Source organism: Taudactylus pleione, unplaced genomic scaffold (genome assembly GCF_031769625.1).
Source record: "Taudactylus pleione unplaced genomic scaffold, aTauple2 ptg000711l, whole genome shotgun sequence".
Classification (NCBI taxonomy): Eukaryota; Metazoa; Chordata; class Amphibia; order Anura; family Myobatrachidae; genus Taudactylus; species Taudactylus pleione.
This window is the reverse complement of record NW_028285113.1, coordinates 12,467,456-12,487,861: the sequence shown is the minus strand read 5'-3', so window position 1 is coordinate 12,487,861 and position 20,406 is coordinate 12,467,456. Positions and strand designations below refer to the sequence as shown.

The 20,406-nt window shown below is 46.3% G+C and overlaps 1 protein-coding gene across 1 annotated transcript in view; it reads left to right on the top strand.

The window, feature by feature from the left end:
* Window positions 1-2,452: 2,452 nt before the first annotated feature.
* Window positions 2,453-20,406, top strand: part of SLC35F2 (solute carrier family 35 member F2) — a 40,097-nt gene continuing 22,143 nt past the window's right edge. Inside the window, exons 1-4 of the mRNA XM_088456646.1 lie at window positions 2,453-2,657; window positions 10,293-10,468; window positions 14,990-15,117; window positions 16,606-16,765. Of these exons, the coding sequence (XP_088312772.1) occupies window positions 2,548-2,657; window positions 10,293-10,468; window positions 14,990-15,117; window positions 16,606-16,765 (574 nt within the window). The 5' untranslated portion in view covers window positions 2,453-2,547. The remainder of the gene's footprint in view (window positions 2,658-10,292; window positions 10,469-14,989; window positions 15,118-16,605; window positions 16,766-20,406) is intronic.

Sequence of the window (20,406 nt, the reverse complement as noted above, 5' to 3'; positions counted from 1 at the left end):
TGGTGCGGTGCGCGTGACTTGGACGGCTCAAACAGTAATAGATAGGATAGATCCATCTTTAACCGTTACCTGTGCCACTACATTGATCAGTAGGGTGCAGGCAGCGGTTATAGATGGAACTCTGTGTGTCCCCCTAACAGCTGGCACCCGGAGGACAATGCTTCCATGCCTCTGGGAGTTCCGCCACTGTGCAGCTCTCCAGGCATCGGGGGTAGGAGCCAGGGGTGGGCTTCCCTCTCTGTCTGGGACCGGAACTCCAGTCACGGCAGTCCCACCCCCCTTGTTGGCAACCCTGGCACCTAGTTTAGTTTACGTCCAAGTGCATCCTGGAGATAATGACTAACACTACACCAGGTGTGCACGTAGATTTCATTGCACTGCCAAATGCATACAACTCGAATATAAAGCATTTTTTCCCATGCTTCTTTGGAATAAAGTATAGCGGATTTACTTTCAACTCTTAAACCATAAACAAAGGTCTACATAAGAGATTTACATTGAAGGAAAAGTTGTAATGTATATACAATTTAAATAAATTATAATTATTTTTTTTTGTGTCTGGACATTATTGGACGCATTCAATTAGAGGCAAAAACCGTTTTCCGCAGAAAACTATCGCATATCGGGGCTTTCTGCGTGGTCGGAACTTTTCTCCATATTCAATACCAGCCGGTTTTCGCAATGCAATGTAATAAGGCGAAAAAGATTTGCCTCTGAATAGGAGAAATTAAGTGCAAATTTTTATTTTAGGGTGCAAAGGGGGGGAAACCACTCAGAACCCCAAAGGACAACTGTGACAAAAAATCCCTGGGAAAGACTTAAGAACACCCCAAAAAAGTACATGAATTTTGGGGGTAAAACAGTAAAGAGAGGGGAGACAATCATAAAAAATAGCAAAAGACTTCTTGGGGTGCTGTAAGGAGGGGACAAGTATTTTTGGGATTGCAGGTGCATGTATGAGGGTGGTTTTTCACGTTTATTAAAAGTTCACTTAACAGACATAAAAATATGCTTGCACCCATTTTCATGTACCCCAAATTTGACAGGACTACTTATTTTCACCAAAAAATACTGCTTAATGCCATTCTTCACCACTTGTGCAAAGACGCTAATAAGAAGCTATTGAAACAACTTAAGTACCCCCAAAAAAATGTATTAGGGCTATTTGGACACATCTACATTGGTCTCCAATGTTAGTTCATCTTTTTGGGGGGTTCAGGCTGATTTCCCAACTTCTGACAGCACTTTCCGTCTGTTCTGACTTTGCAGCTTGCTGTTTTCGCGTGGCTTGTAATTAAATAGGGCAAATAGCGGGGATTTGCACGATAAGTTACCGTCTCCAAAACATGCGATGTTGGCGGTAAGTTGGGCAGGCAAAACTTTTCTGCGGACGCAAAACTAATTGAATACGGGCCTATATTGGGTAAAATGTACAAAAATCAGAACAAAATAAGTGTTTTTGAGACCATGCTTCATACTTGACAGTCTGCTGCCGCTCTGCGTGCGGGATTGCAGACTTGTACTGCACATGGGCAGAGGGGTCACAATCGGAGATGTGTGCTGCTAACCATCGGGTCAGCGCACATCTCTGAATCAGCCCCATATTCTGTTGCGCTTTACAATTGAAAACAAAACAGTGATAAGACGAGACTGGTTAATAACAGAGAGACTAATAAGAGATGAGAATGCCCTGCTTGCAAACTTACAATTTTTAAAAGGGAAACATGTATTTGATACATGAGGATAGATGCAAATTGCAAATGGTCCAGCAGATTGCAATTCTTCTTGGTGGGCAATGTTGGCCTGGGGTCGGTGGGTTGTGTGAGTGTATAAATAGAACATACTGTATGTAAAGTTATGTGTTAACTGTATAGATGGGATATAATTGGGTAGAATGGCTTATGGAGGTTATGTTAGTGGTTCTGGAATTTAATAAGCTTTTATGAAGAGATGAATTTTCAGGGAATGCTTGAAGGTTTGGGGGCTAGAGGAAAGTGTTGTTGTGAGTTGGTGCAGCCCAAAAACAGGGGACAGGTAATGCGTGAGAGGCATTTTCAGATAAGTGAAGAGACGTATGTTGATGTAGTGTTGTTTATAGCCTTGTATGTTAGCAAAAGTATTTTATATTGGAATCGATAAGATACAGGCAACCAATGTAAGGATTGACAAGGTCTTTGCTCTTCCCAAATATTTATATCTTCCCACTCCCAACTCCATGACTTTGCCTGTGCTGCTCCCCAGTACTGGAACTCAAGTCACCGGTATAACAGCCTCATATTTACAGGTCACCCACACATCATGAATGAATGGATGGTTTGTGCAGCATTGGTTCGGCGCTCGATGAACCAGCCTTGCCATGTGGTGTAGTAGTGCTCGGAGGTCGGCGAGTGATGTCTGGGCAGCACACACAATGCTGGTGACGTCACGGTGCGCTGTACAAGGTAATGTGAGCCACATGGACTGGGAAGCAGCGGTATGCAGTAGCAGGGGACCCGGCTGTACAGTCACCGCTGCTGCTGAGCCTGAGCTCCGAACTCTGCTGCATGCATGGAGGATGCTGAGGCTAGCCAGCCCACCCTGGGTCAGCCACCCTCTCCGGCACCCAGCACCCGGGGATATGAGCTGCTCCTGCGCCTCTGGAAGAAGATCTGCTCCTGGTAACTTCTCTCTGTCTGTAGTGACCGTGATGCTGCTGGTGATGTGTACAGGTTGCGCCCAGCCATCAGTCACAGGGGCTGTAGTGTCAGAGAGGTGACTTGTCTCGCGCAGCGCTATGTCATTTTACTCTGCATACAATATATATATATATATATATATATATATATATATATATATATATATATATATATACACACACACTTGCCCAGTGAAATATTTGCTAGACTTCATAGAGAAACTCCTGGTACTACAACCTGTAAGGTGTTCTCGTGTATTCCCGGATGTTAGCCCCCTGGCTGCTTCTTCTTTATGGCATTACAAATACATCTATCTATTTGTCTGCACTTGTTGTATTATCTTCTTACAGCAGGTGCAGTTCTGGAATACCAGAAATGTAATCATGTCACTTATTAAACTATACTAGAGCCTTGGTAGATCTATGCTATGGTGCAAGGGAATAAAGTTTCTTCCTTTGTTTTATTTTTGCATGGGAGACTATCGTCTAATATTTTATTTGTGTTGTATATCTGTTGTATTTGGAATCCTGTTTGCCTCTTCATATTTATTCTACTTATTATGATGCTTCAGAATCCTTTTATTTAGTGTCTCCATTTGTGGTGTGTATATGTGTGTGTAATGTATGTGTTTTGTATATAGATAAGATATTTTATTTTTTTTCCTCTTTAATCATATACAAATATTTCAAGCAAGCTCTACCCTTGCTTGTGCCTCTAATACAGGGGTGGACAATAAGCAGCTTTCCAGCTGTATTGGCCATGCTGAAACTGTTTCAGGGTATGCTGGGATGTGTAGTTCAACAGCAGCTGGAGGGCCAATTATTGCTGCCCTAATAGGTGGTTGTCTTTTCTTTAAATCTATATGCACACGCAGTTTGTATTTGTTTGTTTCCAATTACATTGCAACAAATCACACCAATCTCTATAGTTTTGTAATTATTAAAACCCTATCTCATCAGCTAGAGCAGTGTTGGCTAACCTTGACACTCCAGCTGTTATGGAACTACATAACCCAGCATGCACTGCTACAGTTTTGCTATTAGGGCATGCTAAAACTGTGGCAGGGCATGCTGGGATATATAGTTCCACAACAGCTGGAGTGTCAAGGTTAGCCAACACTGAGCTAGAGCCTAAACCAGGATATAGTAATGAGTGTGCAAGGCGGTGAGTTGACCAGGAAATGGATTAATACCGTCTGTTCACCTTTAATTTGCCCATCTGTGTGACCAGCTCTACAGGTTCTGTGTCTCATGGACTGTGCAGTGATTCCATAGTCACCCATTAGACCCATGAGTAATTGCACCCGGCTGAGTTTTCCTGTTTGGCGGCCTCCTGTTTGCTCTCGTTATTTGCTGGGGAAAATGTCACTAGGTTTTTCTATGCCCAGATCTAGATGTAGACTGCACATCATGCAGAACAATGCTTTGGTTCACCTGTAGAGTTGAGGATGTTTTCTTTCCATTGTTTTTTGGAAAAACTAGGAATCCTCTTCCTGTGGTGTGTGTGCATTGGGGAGTGGTCGGATTTATGTGTATCCTGCCTGTTAGAAGTTTGTTTTATGTATCATTTGTTATATCCATTTTCCGGGGCTGCAGAGTTTAGTGGCGCCTTACTAAAATGACAATGAGGACACACTATTGGGACCAACCTTATTTAAACATTTCTGTAAAGCTCCAGTCTTTATCCATTGGGGGCAATTCAGTTGTTTAGCTGGTGGCTATTTTTCTTCTTCAGGGTTCACAGGGTTGTCCTTGGGGGTATAGCTGGATCCACGGGTACCACGCAGTTAGAGCTTTAGCTCCCAGGATGCACTGGATTCATCCTCTATACCCCGCCTCTGAGCCACAAGCACCTCAGTTTAAGTTGGTGCCTGGCAGGAGTTGGGTCACCGTTAGCGCTGGGGGGCTGATTAGCAGCCCCTAAGCTTGTTTTATTTTATGAGTTTTTAATTTCAGTTTTATTTTTAAAACTCTTCAGAGCATCAGCGTCGGACTGTCCATCGGACGTCCAAGCTGCCGCTCCTACACCCTGCCGGCGCCGCAACGTCAGTACAGATCTGGGGATCATGGTGGGACTCCAGAGTCTGTGCTAGCCGGGCTCTGTGGGATCCCTAGACTGCTGCCGGATCGATGGGGAACAGGTAAGATCGGACCGGAGGCACTGGCATTGGCGGCGGGCCCCCCCTCCCCTGAGGCATAGCCCGCGCGTCCACTAGACCACCAGGGATTACATGCAGCAAGCGGGAGCCATCAGTTTTTCCTCTCTCTGACCAGTTGACTGATCATATGGCGGAGGCCTGGCAGTCGCCTAGTAAGAGGTTCCAGCCGCAGAAACATTTGGCGTCTAGTTTTCAGTTTTCTGCAGGTCATTGCAAAAAGTGGGAAACACCGCCTGTGGTGGATTCTCATGTTACTCGCTCAATCAAGAGTGGTACCTTGCCTATGCCTTCCATTTCATCCTTAAAGGACCCCACGGACAGGAAAGTGGAGACTTGTTTGAAATCAATCTATTCTCTCAGGGGCTGTGACCTGTCCATCCATGGCTATCTCCTGGGTGGCTAAAGTGATTGAGAGCTGGGCCAACGTGCTGGAAGATACCTCTCCTGAGGAAGCTCCTGAGGTTCAGAGAGCTTTAGTGGGACAGATGAGATACCGCTTCCTATATTGGTGAGTGGGCTTTGGATGCCAGTCTTCTGACTTCCAGAGTCTCAGCCACAGCTGTCTGCTCACCGTTCTTTGTGGTTACGTTCTTGGAGAGCGGATGCGGATTCCAAGAAGGTCCTGTAGGCCTTACCCTTCAATGGGGAGATATTGTTTGGCCCAGACCTGGACAAAATTGTAGATACCCTGGCAAAGTCTAAGTCAGCTTTTCTACCATCGGCAACTGCGCCTTCTAAGACTAGGACCTCTACCTTTCGGTCCTTTCGTTCTCAGGGAAAGTCCAAGGGTCGGTCCTTCCCGAGGCAGTTGGCAACCAAGGCCGCACCTAAACCAAAGAAGCAAGCTTGGAGCACTAGACGCCCTACTTCCAAGCTGGAGGATAAACCTTCCGTTTGATGGGACGTGCCTCCCCCTGGGAGATCCCAGAGTGTGAGGTCGACTTCTTCAATTTGCCCAGTGCTGGTGCAACACCACCATGGTTGTTTGGGTACGAGAAGTGGTCTCTCGGCTACGCCCTCACCTTTCGTCACAGACCTTCGGACGAGACCAAGGCCTTGCAGATTCAGGGAGCCATAGTCCTTGCTGAAAGAAGGGGTCATTGTTCCCGTTCTTCTTTCTCAACACGGGACGGGTTACTACTCTACTCTGTTTCTGGTTCAGAAACCCAATGTGTCTCATTGGCCTATCCTCAATCTGAAGTCGCTGAACAAGTTCCTCAGAGTGCCCAAATTCAGGATGGAAACTTTGCATTCCATCATTCTGGCTATGGAGCCTGGGTATTACATGGTCTCCCTGGACATCCAGGACGCCTACCTCCATGTTCCTATAGCGTCTTCACACCAGCAGTATCTGCGGTTTGCTATACGACAGCACCACTAACAGTTTCAGGCTCTGCCCTTTGGCCTCTCCACGGCTCTAAGGGTATTCACCAAAATTATGGCTGTCATGGCTGCCCATCTACGGAGCCAGGGTATATGGCTTCTGCCATATCTCGATGACCTCCTTTTGCTGGCAAGCTCTCTGGAGGTACTTCTACAACATCTACACCTGACGATCGCTTGTCTGCAATTGTACGGGTGGCTGATAAATTGGAAAAAGTCCTCCCTGATTCCGTCACAAAGGATGGTTCATTTGGGAGCCCTTCTGGATTCTCATCAGCAAAGTATCTTTCTGACTCCAGAAAAGATTTCCTACCTACAACTGCGGGTGCGCAGTTGCTTGAAGAGTTGCCAGGTGTCTGTTCACTAGGCAATGAGGGTTCTAGGGTCCATGGTGTCAGCGTTCGACATGGTGGAGTATGCCCAGTTCCATTCAAAGTCCCTGCAGGGGCTGATTCTACCCAAATGGAATGGGTTACCACACCGGATCAGGACTCAGATGCTGGTGTTCCCTCCAGAAGTTCGCCTGTCTTTGGCTCATCTCACCAGGGGTCGCCCCTTCTGGATCCCAGACTGGGTTCTTCTCACAACAGATGCCAGTCTCCGGGGTTGGGGTGCAGTGACAGGTCCACTTTGACTTCAGGGCCGTTGGACAGCGGAAGAAGCAATTCTCCCAAACAACATTCTGGAACTTCTGGCCGTGTACAGGGCCTCCCACTTGTCAGGTCACGCTCTTCAAGAAAAGGCCGTGCAAGTTCAGCCCGACAATGCCACCACAGTGGCGTACATCAACCATCAAGGGGGCACTCGCAGTCGAGCAGCAATGACAGAGGTGTCACGCATCCTGTCTTGGGCGGAGTGCCACCTTCCAGCCATCTCAGGAGTGTTCATTCCAGGAGTCCACAATTTTGAGGCAGACTTCCTCAGCCGTCACGACGTGCATCCCGGGGAATGGTCGCTTCTCCAAGAGGTGTTTCAACTACTCGTGGATAAGTGGGTGGACCTCATGGCATCCCGTCACAATCACAAGTTGCCAGTGTACGGGTCCAGAACAAGAGATGCAGACGTAAGCCTGGTGGACACTTGTCGGTGAGATGGACCTTCCAGTTGGCATATCTATTCCCTCCGATATCCCTACTTCCTCGGGTACTTCGGAAATTCAAACAGGACAGCGGCACGCTTCTGCTGGTGGCTCCGGCTTGGCCCAGACGTCCTTGGTACTCAGATCTTCGGAGTCTCTCTGTTCCTTCTGCCTCAACGTCCGAACCTGTTGTCTCAGGGTCCCTGCCTTTACTCGGATCTGGGTCGTCTGTCTTTTGACGGCGTGGCTCTTGAGACATCTATCTTAAAGGTTCCTGGGTTTTTCTAGCTCTGTCATCAGCACGATGCTGCAGGCGCACAAACCTGCTTCCGCCAGGATTTACCACAGAGTGTGGCATACTTATTTTCAGTGGTGTGAGGCGAGAAACTACGATCCTCAAGTGTTTCGTGTTTCTAGGATTTTGGCGTTCCTTCAGTCTGGTTTGGACTAAGGCTTACGCCTAGCTTCTTTGAAAGTTCATGTGTCTGCACTATCTGTGTGGTTCTGGCGAAGGATAGCTCCACTACCGGATGTCTGCACCTTTTTACAGGATGTTCTCAGGATTCAGCCTCCCTTTGTTCCCCCAGTGGCTCCTTGGGATTTGGTGCTTGTGCTTCGGCCCCTCCAGTGTCCTCCATTCGAACTGCTAGAGTCGGTGGAACTCAAGTGGTTGACTGTTAAGACTGTTTTTTCTCTTGGCGATTGCTTCGGCCAGGAGGATGTCAGAATTGGGGGCGCTTTCCTGTCGTCCTCCCTTTCTGATATTTCACCAGGACAGGGTGGTGCTCGGCAGTCGTCCAGGTTTTTTACCTAAAGTGGTTTCTAAGTTCCACATTTATCAGGAAATTGTTGTGCTGGCCTTTCAGTCACCTGATCTCTCGGCTGGTGAGGCTTCCTTGGATGTGGTCCGTGCTCTCAAAGTTTATGTGGACCGGACTAGTTCCATTCGGAAGTCAGATTCCTTATTCGTCCTCTTTGGTTTTCACAAGAGGGGTTGGCCTGCCAACAAACAAACTTTGGCCCGTTAGCTTCGTTTAGTTATTTGTGAGGCTTATACACAGGAGGGTTTGCCTGTTCCAGCTTCTGTTAAGGCTCATTCTACTCTGTCTGTGGGCCCCTCGTGGGCTGCTAGCCTTGGCTGTGCAGCTGTGTAAGGCGGCCACGTGGTCTTCCATCCAGACCTTTCTAAGGTTCTATGCTTTTGACACTTTTGCCTCTCAGGATGCTTCCTTTGGGCACCGAAATCTCCTTTCAGCACAGGAGCGTCCATGCCCTTAATTGTACTACTTTGGGACATCCCCCAAGGTCAACCCTATGGACCCCCTATTGACCCTGAAGAAGAAAATGAGAGATATGGTAAGAACTTACCCTTGTTATCTCTTTCTTCGAATTCCACAGGGCGCCCGCCCTGATGCACCTGGCTTTATATGGGCTGTGTGGCTGGTCACCGGTTTTCCGTCTCCCTTTCTGTGAGTATGGTTCTTGTGTGTTCCAGTCTTCCTTCTCAGTGATTTTTCCTCCTCCGGCCTTGGTTACTTACCAACTGAGGTGCTGGTAGCTCGGGGGCAGTGTATAGAGGAGGATGGACCCAGTGCATCCTGGGAACTAAAGCTTTAACTGTGTGGTGCTCGTGGATTCAGATTCAGCTATACCCCAAGGTCAACCCTCTGGACCCTATGGACTTAAAAAATGAGAGATATGGTAAGAACTTTTTTGTTATCTTTCTTTGAAGTCCCCCGGTGGAGTAATTCAATTGTTGCTTCGTCTGAGCATGATAGGTGCATTTCTGCGTGTGAGCAAAAATTGTCCGTGATACCTGTGGCTAGGGTTCCCTAACCAGAACTTTACATGGGTTTAGCCGCTTTACACGGCTAAACCCGATCTAATAGCTCGTGAAGAAGGCGATAAGTAATGGGCGCCCAGAACAGTTGAATTGCAAAACTGGGTGCTCATTAATTGTCTCCCTCTCAACAATTGACTCGCCCCGCCCCACCCACCCAATGTCTGATTAGCATGACAGACTTATCTGGTTGTGTTCTGCAATATTAATCCCCAGAGTGATGTGAACATGTATGTAATATGATAGCCTTTAGTTTTCTGTAATATTATAAACTCGTCTGTAGACTGTAAATATGTTACATAATCCTGGAGCTCTATCCTCTCTATGCATAAAAAAAACGCCAATCCCGACCCCTTCAAGACTGATTTCTAGCTCTTATTTCTCTATCCTCCATGGTGGACACTGGCTCATTCAGAAGGCTTACGCTCTAGCTGATCTTCTGGTCCCGCTCTTTGCTTTTGGCCCCATTCCACCAGGTTGATGGGGACTTCCTGGGCCTCCTTGCTGCAGTTCATTGGCGGAGCAGCTATCCCAAGCTACTACGTGGTCCTCCGTGCATATATTCATCACGTTCTACAGATTTGAAACTTTTGCCTAGCTAGCCATGCTGGTCTTGGGCGTAGGGTTCTAAGAACAGCACAGGAGAGTTCCCTCCCATAGGGGCACAGCTTTGGGACATCCCCTGGTCTCCATTGTCTCTCATGGAGTATAGAGAAAATAGGATTTTTGGTTCTTAGCTATGAAATCATTTTCTTTGAGTCCATGGGAGACGCTGCCCTTTAGACCCTGCCTAGCTGAGGTTTTCCTACAAGTGTAGTATTTAACTGTTCCACGTGCCAGGTTTTGGTTTCTCCTATTCCCTGTCCTTTGGCTTGTTCACCTTAACTGGTTGCTATAGGCAATGGGTGGGTATGGGGTAGGTGCCTGTGTTAGCTTCAAACGTTAAATATTTGGTACCCATACTCCTCCAGCTCCACCTATACCCAGGGTTCCAATGTCCCCCATGGACTCGGAGCAAAAGGATTTGACAGGCAACATCCCATGTTCTCAACATTTTTTGCACCTATATATGCAAAATTAGTAAGTAAGCTTGATCCTATTCTAGAATCGTTGCTGTGAAAACCTCTGCTCATTAACTTATTGTCTCTTTATCTGCAGGAACGTTTTAAAGACTCTCCTTATGGGCCAGGTGCTGTCTCTCTTCATTTGTGGGACCGCGGTGACAAGCCAGTACCTCGCTGAGAAGTATAATGTGGATACTCCAATGCTACAGAGCTTTATCAACTACTGCATGCTGTTTCTGGTCTACACGGTCTGGTTGGCGTTCAGATCGGGTATGTGGCAAGTAATTTTTTTTTATTTTTTTTTATTGCCTTCTGTTCGATCGAGAGAAATGTCTGTGTGTATAAGAAGCTGTGGCTATTTCTTAGCAATTTTGTGTGCAAAATAAGTGGTGTGTTTGCGCTAGCAGGTGTTATACTGTACATCAATTGCACAACACAGGCAGATGTGCGTGGGGGAAAGTCATCCTTTAGTGAGCTGTCTGATGCACTTATCGGAAGCACAGTGGTGCAGTGATTTGCTTGCTGCCTCACAGCACTGAGGTCCTGGGTTTGATTCCCTCCTATCTGTGTAGAGTTTGTATGTTCTCAGTGGTACTCCAGTTTCCTCACACAATCTAAAAACTACCAGTAGGTTAAATGACTTCTAACACATAATTAACTGTAGTGTCTATGTGTGCATGTACAGTACATGTCTATATGTTCAATATAGAGTGCTGCTGAATGTGTGCGCCATACAAATAACTGCTAATATATAAATAATATCTGAAATGTGAATCAGGATAATTGGGCCACACATACTGCTAGTGTTCACTCTAGCTCCGGCAACAGGCAGGGCGCCGGAGCTAGAGAGGGCACTTCCGTGCGTGCCCGAAAATGGGGCTCGGTCATTGAAAAGGGGGCGTGTCTATAAGGCGCGTCCACTTTTCGTCACTCTTGGGGGTGTGCCTGGCACTTACGGACACGTCGGGCAGCCCCCTAGTGCTGCTGACAGGTAGAATAGATGCTGGGCGCATGTTCCCAGCGTCTATTCACCGGCGGTGACCGGGTCACCGCACATATTCACGCCCGCAGGACACTGCGACCCTCGGGTGGAGACGGCACTCACAGGCTGTCTTAGTGGGGTGCTGCCACCTTCCAGCCATCTCAGCGCCCCACTAAAACAGCCTAGCAGGAGCTCTATACTGCTCTGTTTATACCGTTAAGTGTATAATCAGCCTGTTTTGTTGCTGAAATCAATGCTGTGGGCACAATTTTCATAGCACACTATACGCTACAATGCCCTGCGTTTTAAATCTGGTCAATTGCATGTTGATGCCTACAATGTACCCCGATGCACAGTATACCAGTTATGTGCTCCCACTGATTCAGCTAGGGACTGTTTTTGTTTTCTCACATTTGGAGTTTACGGCTGTGTTTCCCAACCTCTGTCCTCAAGGCACACTAACACTCCAGGTTTAAGTGCTATCCAGGCTTGAGCACAGATGTTTAAATCAAAATAACTGAGGCACTAATTAAGTCACCTGTACTCAAGTATGGCTATCCTTAAAACATGGACTGTTAGTGTGCCTTGAGGACCGAGGTTGGGATCCCCTGGTTTACGGCAACAGCATGTACTCTGTGTTAGTTCAGGGACTAGAGCTGCGCTCATACAAACTGCTCCCAGTGATGATGTCATCGGAATTTCCAGCAACACGTGGCAGTCCACAGCAACAGTACAGGGTTATTAACCACTGCTGGTATAGAAGTGGATATTTATTCTGTTATTAATCAAGCCAAGGAGCGCTGAACACACCCTGATAGTGTAAGCAGTGTTATAAACGTTAGGGCACAGTGCAAAATAACAAGGCACTTGAAGACAAGCCGTTTCCTAGTAACCCCTCTTTCGTGATCAGCAAAACAGATATGTCTCTCCTATCTTGCAATAAATGCTTTTTATTAAAATGCACAGATTTTATAGAAACTTGCAATGTACCACAAAGGTGTTAGTACAAAACAAAGCTCTCGTTCTCACCTGCAACTTTGATATGCTGTGCTCCCTGCGGCCCCCACAAGCTAGGACACTGCCCATATAGTACCCCCACTATTATATATATTTGATCAAAATACCCCTATCTTGCTGCAATTAAAGCTGCTCCCCCAAGAGGGTCCTCTGTTAGGTGAACCCCACAATAAATAATTTATACACAATAACCTTAGAGGGCGCTTAGAAATAGTATTTTTCACCACTTGTGTGTTGAATTAACCACCTTTACTGTTGTAATTCATTGGTATTTAAATTATTTGTCGACTATTCTTTAACCCACAGTTTATTCCGAAAAAAAAAAAAAATGCACTATCATTAAACCTGTAGCTCCACAACTGGAAGAGACACCTGCGGTGTGAGGCACGGCTAAAAACACTAAATATCCCCCAAAGAATGTGATGCCGCTATCGCTGAACCGCGGCTATCAGGGAACCTACAACAATGTGATTAATCCAAACTAGCGAGAGATACGGGTCACTTCCTTGAGGGCATTGGTAATTTGCATGGCGTCCCTGATCATTGTTTTTTGGCCACTATGAACGTGAGCTCACTCTACACCATCATCCCACATGATGGTGGTGTAGAGGCAGTCCGCCAATATTTTTTAAGGAATCCCTATTCAGGGCCGCTAATTGAGTTTTTGTTGGCACTTTTGCGAACGGTACTGGAATGTAAACATTTTATGTACGGTGAGGATTTCTATATGCAAAGATCTGGAACAACCATGGGCTCAAGCATGGCCCCGGCTTATGCAAATTTATACATGGACCAATATGAGCAACACCATATTTTGTCTGGTTTCAAGAAGAGTATTCTCTATTATCGATGTTTTATAGATTTATTTTTTTAATATGGCGTGGCAACATTGAGTCTTTTCTTGAAATGATAGAGTTCCTGAACAGAATGGATAGTCCAGGACGCTTCACCTCCTCAATAGACGCGAAGCAGATGAATTTCCTGGATGTCTTGGTCTTCAAGAAGGAGGGGAGGCTAGCATATACCCTCTACAGAAAGCCCACAGACAGGAATACGACATTACTAGCGATGAGCCATCACCCAGATGCTTTAAAGAATAACCTCCCAGTATCGCAGTTTATGCGAGTTCCCAGAAATAACTCTGAGCATGATCTGACTGAAATCCAGATAGAGAAGGTCAGGCAAAGATTCCACGCACGGGATGTAGGGCCGTATTCAATTTGGAGCGAAAAGTCAGAATCCGCGAAAAAGTATCGCCGATTGCGACTTTTTGCCAGGTGGAAACTTTTATCTCATTCATTTGCATTCACTTTTTTGTGTACGCGAAAACGCAATGTAATAGGCGGAAAAGATTTGCCTATGACTAGGTGTCGGAAAAAAGTGCAAAATCGCTATTTAGGGGTGCAAAGGTGGGGAAACCACACAGCACCCTTGGCTCAGCCTCCCAAAGGATAACTGCGTCAAAAAAAGTGTAAAAAAAAAATGAGGAACAACCCAAAAAAAGACTTAGAATATGGGTGTGGAAAAAGTGCAAAGTAGGGGTACAAACTTCCAAAAAAAACAAAATAGACTTTTGGGGGATTTGCAGGTAGGGGGTGAGGTGTTTTTATGATTGCAGGTGCTTGCTCCAGGTGCGTTTTTTAAACTTCACTTTAGCGACTTTAAACCATGCTTGCACCCATTTTCAAGTACCTGTACCCCAAATTTGACAGGACTACTTATTTTCACCATAAAAAACTGCTTAAAACTATTCTTCACCACATGTGTAAAGCGCGCGAATTAGAAGCAATTTACACAATTTAAGTACCCCCAAATAATAGCTTTATATAGGGCTATTCTGGGGCATCTACATTGATCCCCAATGTTAGTGCAACTTTTAGGGGGTTATCAATTAATATTTGCGGGATCCTTGTTTATGGGGATACCCAAATATTAAGTATCCCCCAAATGTACATTGGTGGTACTGCAGCAGGTATCTCCATATCTGCTGCGGCCACTTAGTTTCCAACAGCAGCCACAGTTCCCATAGGTTCTGCAACACTGTCAAATTTACCATGTTCTGGAACCCTCCTCCGCAATGGGTGCCGCACATGCTTGGTCAGTAGACTGCGCATCCATCCCGATAGAGCACAGGTTCTCAAACTTGGTCCTCAGGACCCCCAAACAGTGCATGTTTTCCAGGTCTCCTCACAGAATCACAAGTGAAATAATTAGCTCCACCTGTGGATCTTTTATAATGTGTCAGTGAGTAATGAGTACACCTGTGCACCTGCTGGGTGACCTGGAAAACGTGAACTGTGTGGGGTCCTGAGGACCGAGTTTGAGAACCACTGAGATAGAGGAATGAAGAGACAGCTGATGCAGTCACTTTATTCCAAACACATGGCAAGGATGGACTCCTTTCAGAAGCTCTGTCCCTGTGGTTTTATATTGATACATTTGGACGGTAATTAATTTCTTATTGCCGCGAATAGCAGCGATTAAACAAATGACACTTGTCGGGTCTAAAACCTGATAATTGATAAATATGCCCCTAATTCTCTTGGTGTCACACCCTGGTTAGCCGCACATTGTTTTGCAAATCGGCTGTGAAGTTTATTGTGAACCTCCAGATGAGCTTGGAATTATCGTGTCTCCCTGCATAGCAAACCTCTGCAGCACAGTATAACCTCTTCAAGGCCCCAAGTGCACAAACTTTACCCTGACGTGCTGAGTTCTCTGATCTATTCCAATAAAGAAATAACAATTTTATACTGAACGTTCCTATTGTTTTTTTGTTTTTTTTTAAACAGGACAGAATGGACTTCTGCACATAGTGAGACATAAGTGGTGGAAATATATACTTCTAGCAATTGTCGATGTTGAAGCAAACTATTCTATAGTTAAAGCCTACCAGTTTACTACCATTACCAGCGTCCAGGTAAGAGCATGTGCTAACTACCGTATATACTCGAGTATAAGTCGACCCGAATATAAGCTGAGGTACCTACTTTTACCCAAAAAAACTGGGAAAACTTACTGACTCGAGTATAAGCCTAGTGTGGGAAATGGCAGCAGCTGGTAGTGCCCCCAGTAGTAATTCCCCCTGGTTGTGCCCCCAGTACTAATCCCTCCTGGTAGTGCCCCCAGTAGTAATTCCCCCTGGTAGTGCCCCCAGTAGTAATTCCCCCTGGTTGTGCCCCCAGTAGTAATCCCTCCTGGTAGTGCCCCCAGTGGTAATCCCCCCTTTCAGTGCCTCCAGTAGTAATCCCCCACTGGTAGTGCCCCCTGTAGTAATCCTCCCCTGGTAGTTCCCCCAGTGGTAATCCCCCCTTTTAGTGCCCCCTGTAGTAATCCCCCCTTTTAGTCCCCCCCTGTAGTAATCCCCCCCTGGTAGTGCCCCCTGTAGTAATCCCCCCCTTGTAGTTCCCCCAGTGGTAATCCCCCCTTCTAGTGCCCCCTGTAGTAATCGCCCCCTGATAATGCCCCTTGGTAGTGCCCCTTGGTAGTGCCCCCTGTAGTAATCGCCCCCTGATAATGCCCCTTGGTAGTGCCCCCTGTAGTAATTGCCCCCTGGTAGTGCCCCCTGATAATGCCCCCTGTAGTCATCGCCCCCTGGTAGTGCCCCCTGTAGTCCCCCCCCCCTAGTAGAGAGAGACGTGAAAAGAATAAAAAAAAAATAAACACTTACCTTAAACTCCCGCTCCTGGTCCCGCCGCTGTCCGCTCCTCCGGCCGCTTTGCATGGGAGAGACGTCGTCATGACGACGTGTCTCCCATCACCCACTGCGGGAGCCGGAAGATGGCTCCCGCAGTGGGAGCAGCAGCAGCCGCTGAGAGTCTGACAGACTCTCAGCGGCTGCTGATTACACCAAACACGCAGCTGCCGGCTCCAGCGGCTGTGTGTTTGGCAGTGTGTAGCGCTGACCGAACTCAGTCCGGTAAGCGCTACACTTGACTCGAGTATAAGCCGAGGGGGTACTTTTTCAACACATTTTTTGTGCTGAAAAACTCGGCTTATACTCGAGTATATACGGTAATCTCCAAAATTGTACTCCTTTTTTTCCCCCACATCCCGGCCCTTGCTTTGTAACTTGTCTGCGTCCTCTTCCTTCATAATGCTAACTGTAGTAATTTAAAATGACCAAATTAATTTAAATAATTTCACTACAATATATGTCAGGGGAAGGTGAAACTATATAGGTGGGGATGGCAAAAGCACAAACGAAGACCCTTCTGTCTAGACCCAGTATGTTAGTGGCTTTGCACATATGTAAATAAAATAAATACCCTCCAAAGATAAGTTCCTGGTTACGTTTTACACAAACATAGGAAGTAGTCTAAGTGACGAGGGCTTAATGATTACTCTCTTCTGCTTCAGGTCAATAGTATTCTAATTTTGATTCTTCCTTCTTTTTTTGGCCTCTTAGCTCCTAGACTGTGTTGGGATTCCTGTCCTGATGGCTCTATCTTGGTTTATTCTTCGCGCGAGATACAGACTGATACATTACATTGCAGTCGTGGTCTGTCTGTTGGGTGTTGGTACCATGGTTGGTGCGGATGTTTTGTCCGGAAGAGAAGAAAACAAAGGTTGGACTCCTAATGCTCTTATCTGGAATTTATGTCTTCCATAGGGCCGTCTTTCTCTCATCTGGATAGCCTTAAATTTTCTTTCCCAAATTGCACTTGATACCACTGAAAAGTATGAAATCCATTTCTTTAGAATTATTTAGACCATTGGGTTTGCTCACAACTCTAAATCAGCCCCAGAGTTCCAATTACGAGTGACCGCGACATGCCTTATTTCACGGATCGTTATGATTAATCTACGACTTTATACCAAGTCTTTTGCAGCAAAAGTGCTAATCTAGTGCCCCTGGTACAGGGTGAGCAACCTTGTATGCGGCTACTATGCGTATAATATGCACAATTTAGGAAAAACTACCGTGGGGGAGCGTCAAGCATGGCACAAAAACTCTGGGTGAGTCAGGGCACATCTGTAAATGGGTGAATGAAGCTCCGTTAATTACGTACTCCCAAAAAGAAGTATATGATTTCGGAAAGCCTAGATTTTATACCATTCTTTATAAAGGGCAATAACACCTCAGCAAATGGAGAAATGCGTGTATGCTTTATAGCAGGAGAGAGACCACCAAACTGCGCATGTCCCCTTTCTAGTGCCATCTAATTGCAGTGCTAAATCGCCATGTGTTCCGTTGCGAACTGATTTCCAGGCCCAGTTACGAGTTTTAAAAATGTCCATATATCTCATTATTGCCTAACTGCATTAGAGTATCCCTATTTGTTACAACATACGGTTCAGTCTTTAACTTAAAAGTAGCATGCCTGGTATGCAGTCATTGTGTGTGTGTGTGTGCGCCCAGCAGTAGCATACCTGGTATGCAGTCATTGTGTGTGTGTGTGTGTGTGTGTGTGCGCACACCCAGCAGTAGCATACCTGGTTTGCAGTCAGTGTGTGTGTGCGCACCCAGCAGTGTAGTATACCTGGTATACAGTCATTGTGTGTGTGTATATGTGCCCAGCAGTAGCATGCCTGGTATGCAGTCATTGTGTGTGTGCCCAGCAGAAGCATACCTGGTATGCAGTCAGTGTGTGTGTGCGCGCCCAGCAGTAGCATACCTGGTATGCAGTCTGTGTGTGTGCGCACCCAGCAGTAGCATACCTGGTATGCAGTCATTGTGTGTGTATGTGCCCAGCAGTAGCATGCCTGGTATGCAGTCATTGTGTGCGCGCCCAGCAGTAGCATGCCTGGTATGCAGTCATTGTATACTCGTGTGCGCGCCCAGCAGTAGCATGCCTGTATTAATGCCGTCTAGCCGCTATAAAGTTAATTGCTTTCCAATCTTATCTTGTGGTTACAAAGCACAAAGTGATTTAATAATAAAAGATAGCAGGTTAAACATTATATGCATTAAGTACAAAGTATACAATAAGTGCAAAGTATACAATAAGTACAATCTATACATACGCATGGGCTCTGGATCCAGCAAACAGCCATTCATTCCTGAAAGCTGTGGTCACATAAAGGAGACTCCTTGCTAGTCCAGAGTTCAATAATATATACAGTTCTGGTTACACAGAGGACAAAGGAGACTATTTGGCACGTTCTCATTGGTTCCGGCTTCAAATCAGTCTGGTGCAATGCAGGACGTTGGTCAATTCAAAGGGTGCCCACCATGCATTCTGATCTTTAATTCCCTATCATCCATAACTTGCATACGCATGATGCGATCTCTTTGCTGATAGAAACGGATGTCTGCAAATAAACAGGGATTTAGTATGATACCAAACATGACATGTTCACTGTATCCTGATCCTTAGATCTCTAAAAGGCATATCTTACATTATTATTAATAACTATAAATAACTCTGGTTATGAAAGACAGTGTGTAGGAACCATTTTATAAGTGAATGTGTATTTGTGCAAATATATATAAATATGCATATGTATAAAAATGCGTTCGCATGTGATATGAAAATACACGCTAGCACGCCGTAGCGTGCCAGTCGCATATTTTCACACAAAGATGATCGTATCGAAAGATAATTGCAAACTACTTCATCCGATTATTTGACTTTAACACCTGGTATATAGTCATTGTATGTATGTATGTATGTATGTATGTATGTATGTGTGTGTGAGCACGCGCGTCCAGCTGTAGCATGACCTGGTATGCAGTCATTGTGTGTGTGTGTGTGTGTGTGTGTGTGCGTGTGTGCGCGCCCAGCAGTAGCATGCCTGGTATGCAGACTGTGTGTGTGTGTGCGCGCCCAGCAGTAGCATGTCTGGTATGCAGTTGTGTGTGTGTGTGCGCACAGCAGTAGCATGCCTGGTATGCAGTCGTGTGTGTGCGCGCACAGCAGTAGCATGCCTGGTGTGCAGTCGTGTGTGTGTGTGTGTGCACAGCAGTAGCATGCCTGGTATGCAGTCGTGTGTGTGTGCACAGCAGTAGCATGCCTGGTATGCAGACTGTGTGTAGGAACCATTTTATAAGTGAATGTGTATTTGTGCAAATATATATAAATATGCATATGTATAAAAATGCGTTCGCATGTGATATGAAAATACACCCTGGCATTCCAAATGCACCAGATACCTGCAAAAGTATTCACGAACCGCCGAGCGACAGTAGAGAAGATCACGCTCTAAAGTTGATTCCCTCTCTAAACAGTCATATTTCAAGAACCTCATCTCCTCTCAGTCCTCAAATCCCTGGCGTCTCTTCACCACCTTCAACTCCCTCCTCCGCCCACCTCCTCCTCGCCTCCCCTCCTCGCTCTCTGCCCTTGACTTTGCTACCTACTTTACATCTAAAATTTACTCCATACGTCATGACATCATATCCCACCAGTCCCCCTGCTATCCACCTCCTCTCTTCCCATATCACCCCTCTCCTTCAATTTTACCGACTCTAACTTTCTTCTCCCCTGTATCTGGAGAGGAAGTCATGTCCCTCATCCAGTCCTCCCTCCTCCCCTTCCGCCTCCCCCCTTGACCCTATCTCTTCACGTTTCCTCCGCTACCTCTCTCCTTCTGCCTGCTCCCATCTTGCCCACCTCCTTAATCTCTCCCTATCATCAGGCACTGTCCCGTCTGCATTCAAACATGCCCTTGTCTCCCCCATACTAAAAAAAACAACCCTTGATTCTAACACTCTCTCTAACTACCGTCCCATCTCTCTCCTCCCTTATGCCTCCAAGCTTCTTGAGCGTGTTGTTTACAAGCGCCTTACCATCTTTCTTTCCTCCCACTCCCTCCTTGACCCTTTTCAGTCTGGCTTCCGTTCTCTCCACTCCACTGAAACTGCCCTCACAAAAGTCAGCAATGACTTCCTTGCTGCTAAATCCAAGGGCCACTACTCCCTGCTCATTCTCCTTGACCTTTCTTCTGCTTTCGGCACTGTGGACCACCCTCTCCTTCTGCAAATCCTTCACTCCCTTGGTCTGCGTGATACTGCCCTCTCCTGGCTATCCTCCTACCTCTCTGACCGATCCTTCTCTGTGCCCTCTCATGACTCCTCTTCTCCCCCACAGCCTCTTGCAGTGGGTGTTCCCCAAGGTTCTGTTCTTGGACCTCTCCTTTTCTCACTCTATACATCCTCACTAGGTGAACTCATCAGCTCTTTTGACCTCCAATATCATCTCTATACTGATGATACTCAGATCTACCTTTCCTCCCCCGACCTCTCTACCTCTCTCCTCACTCGTGT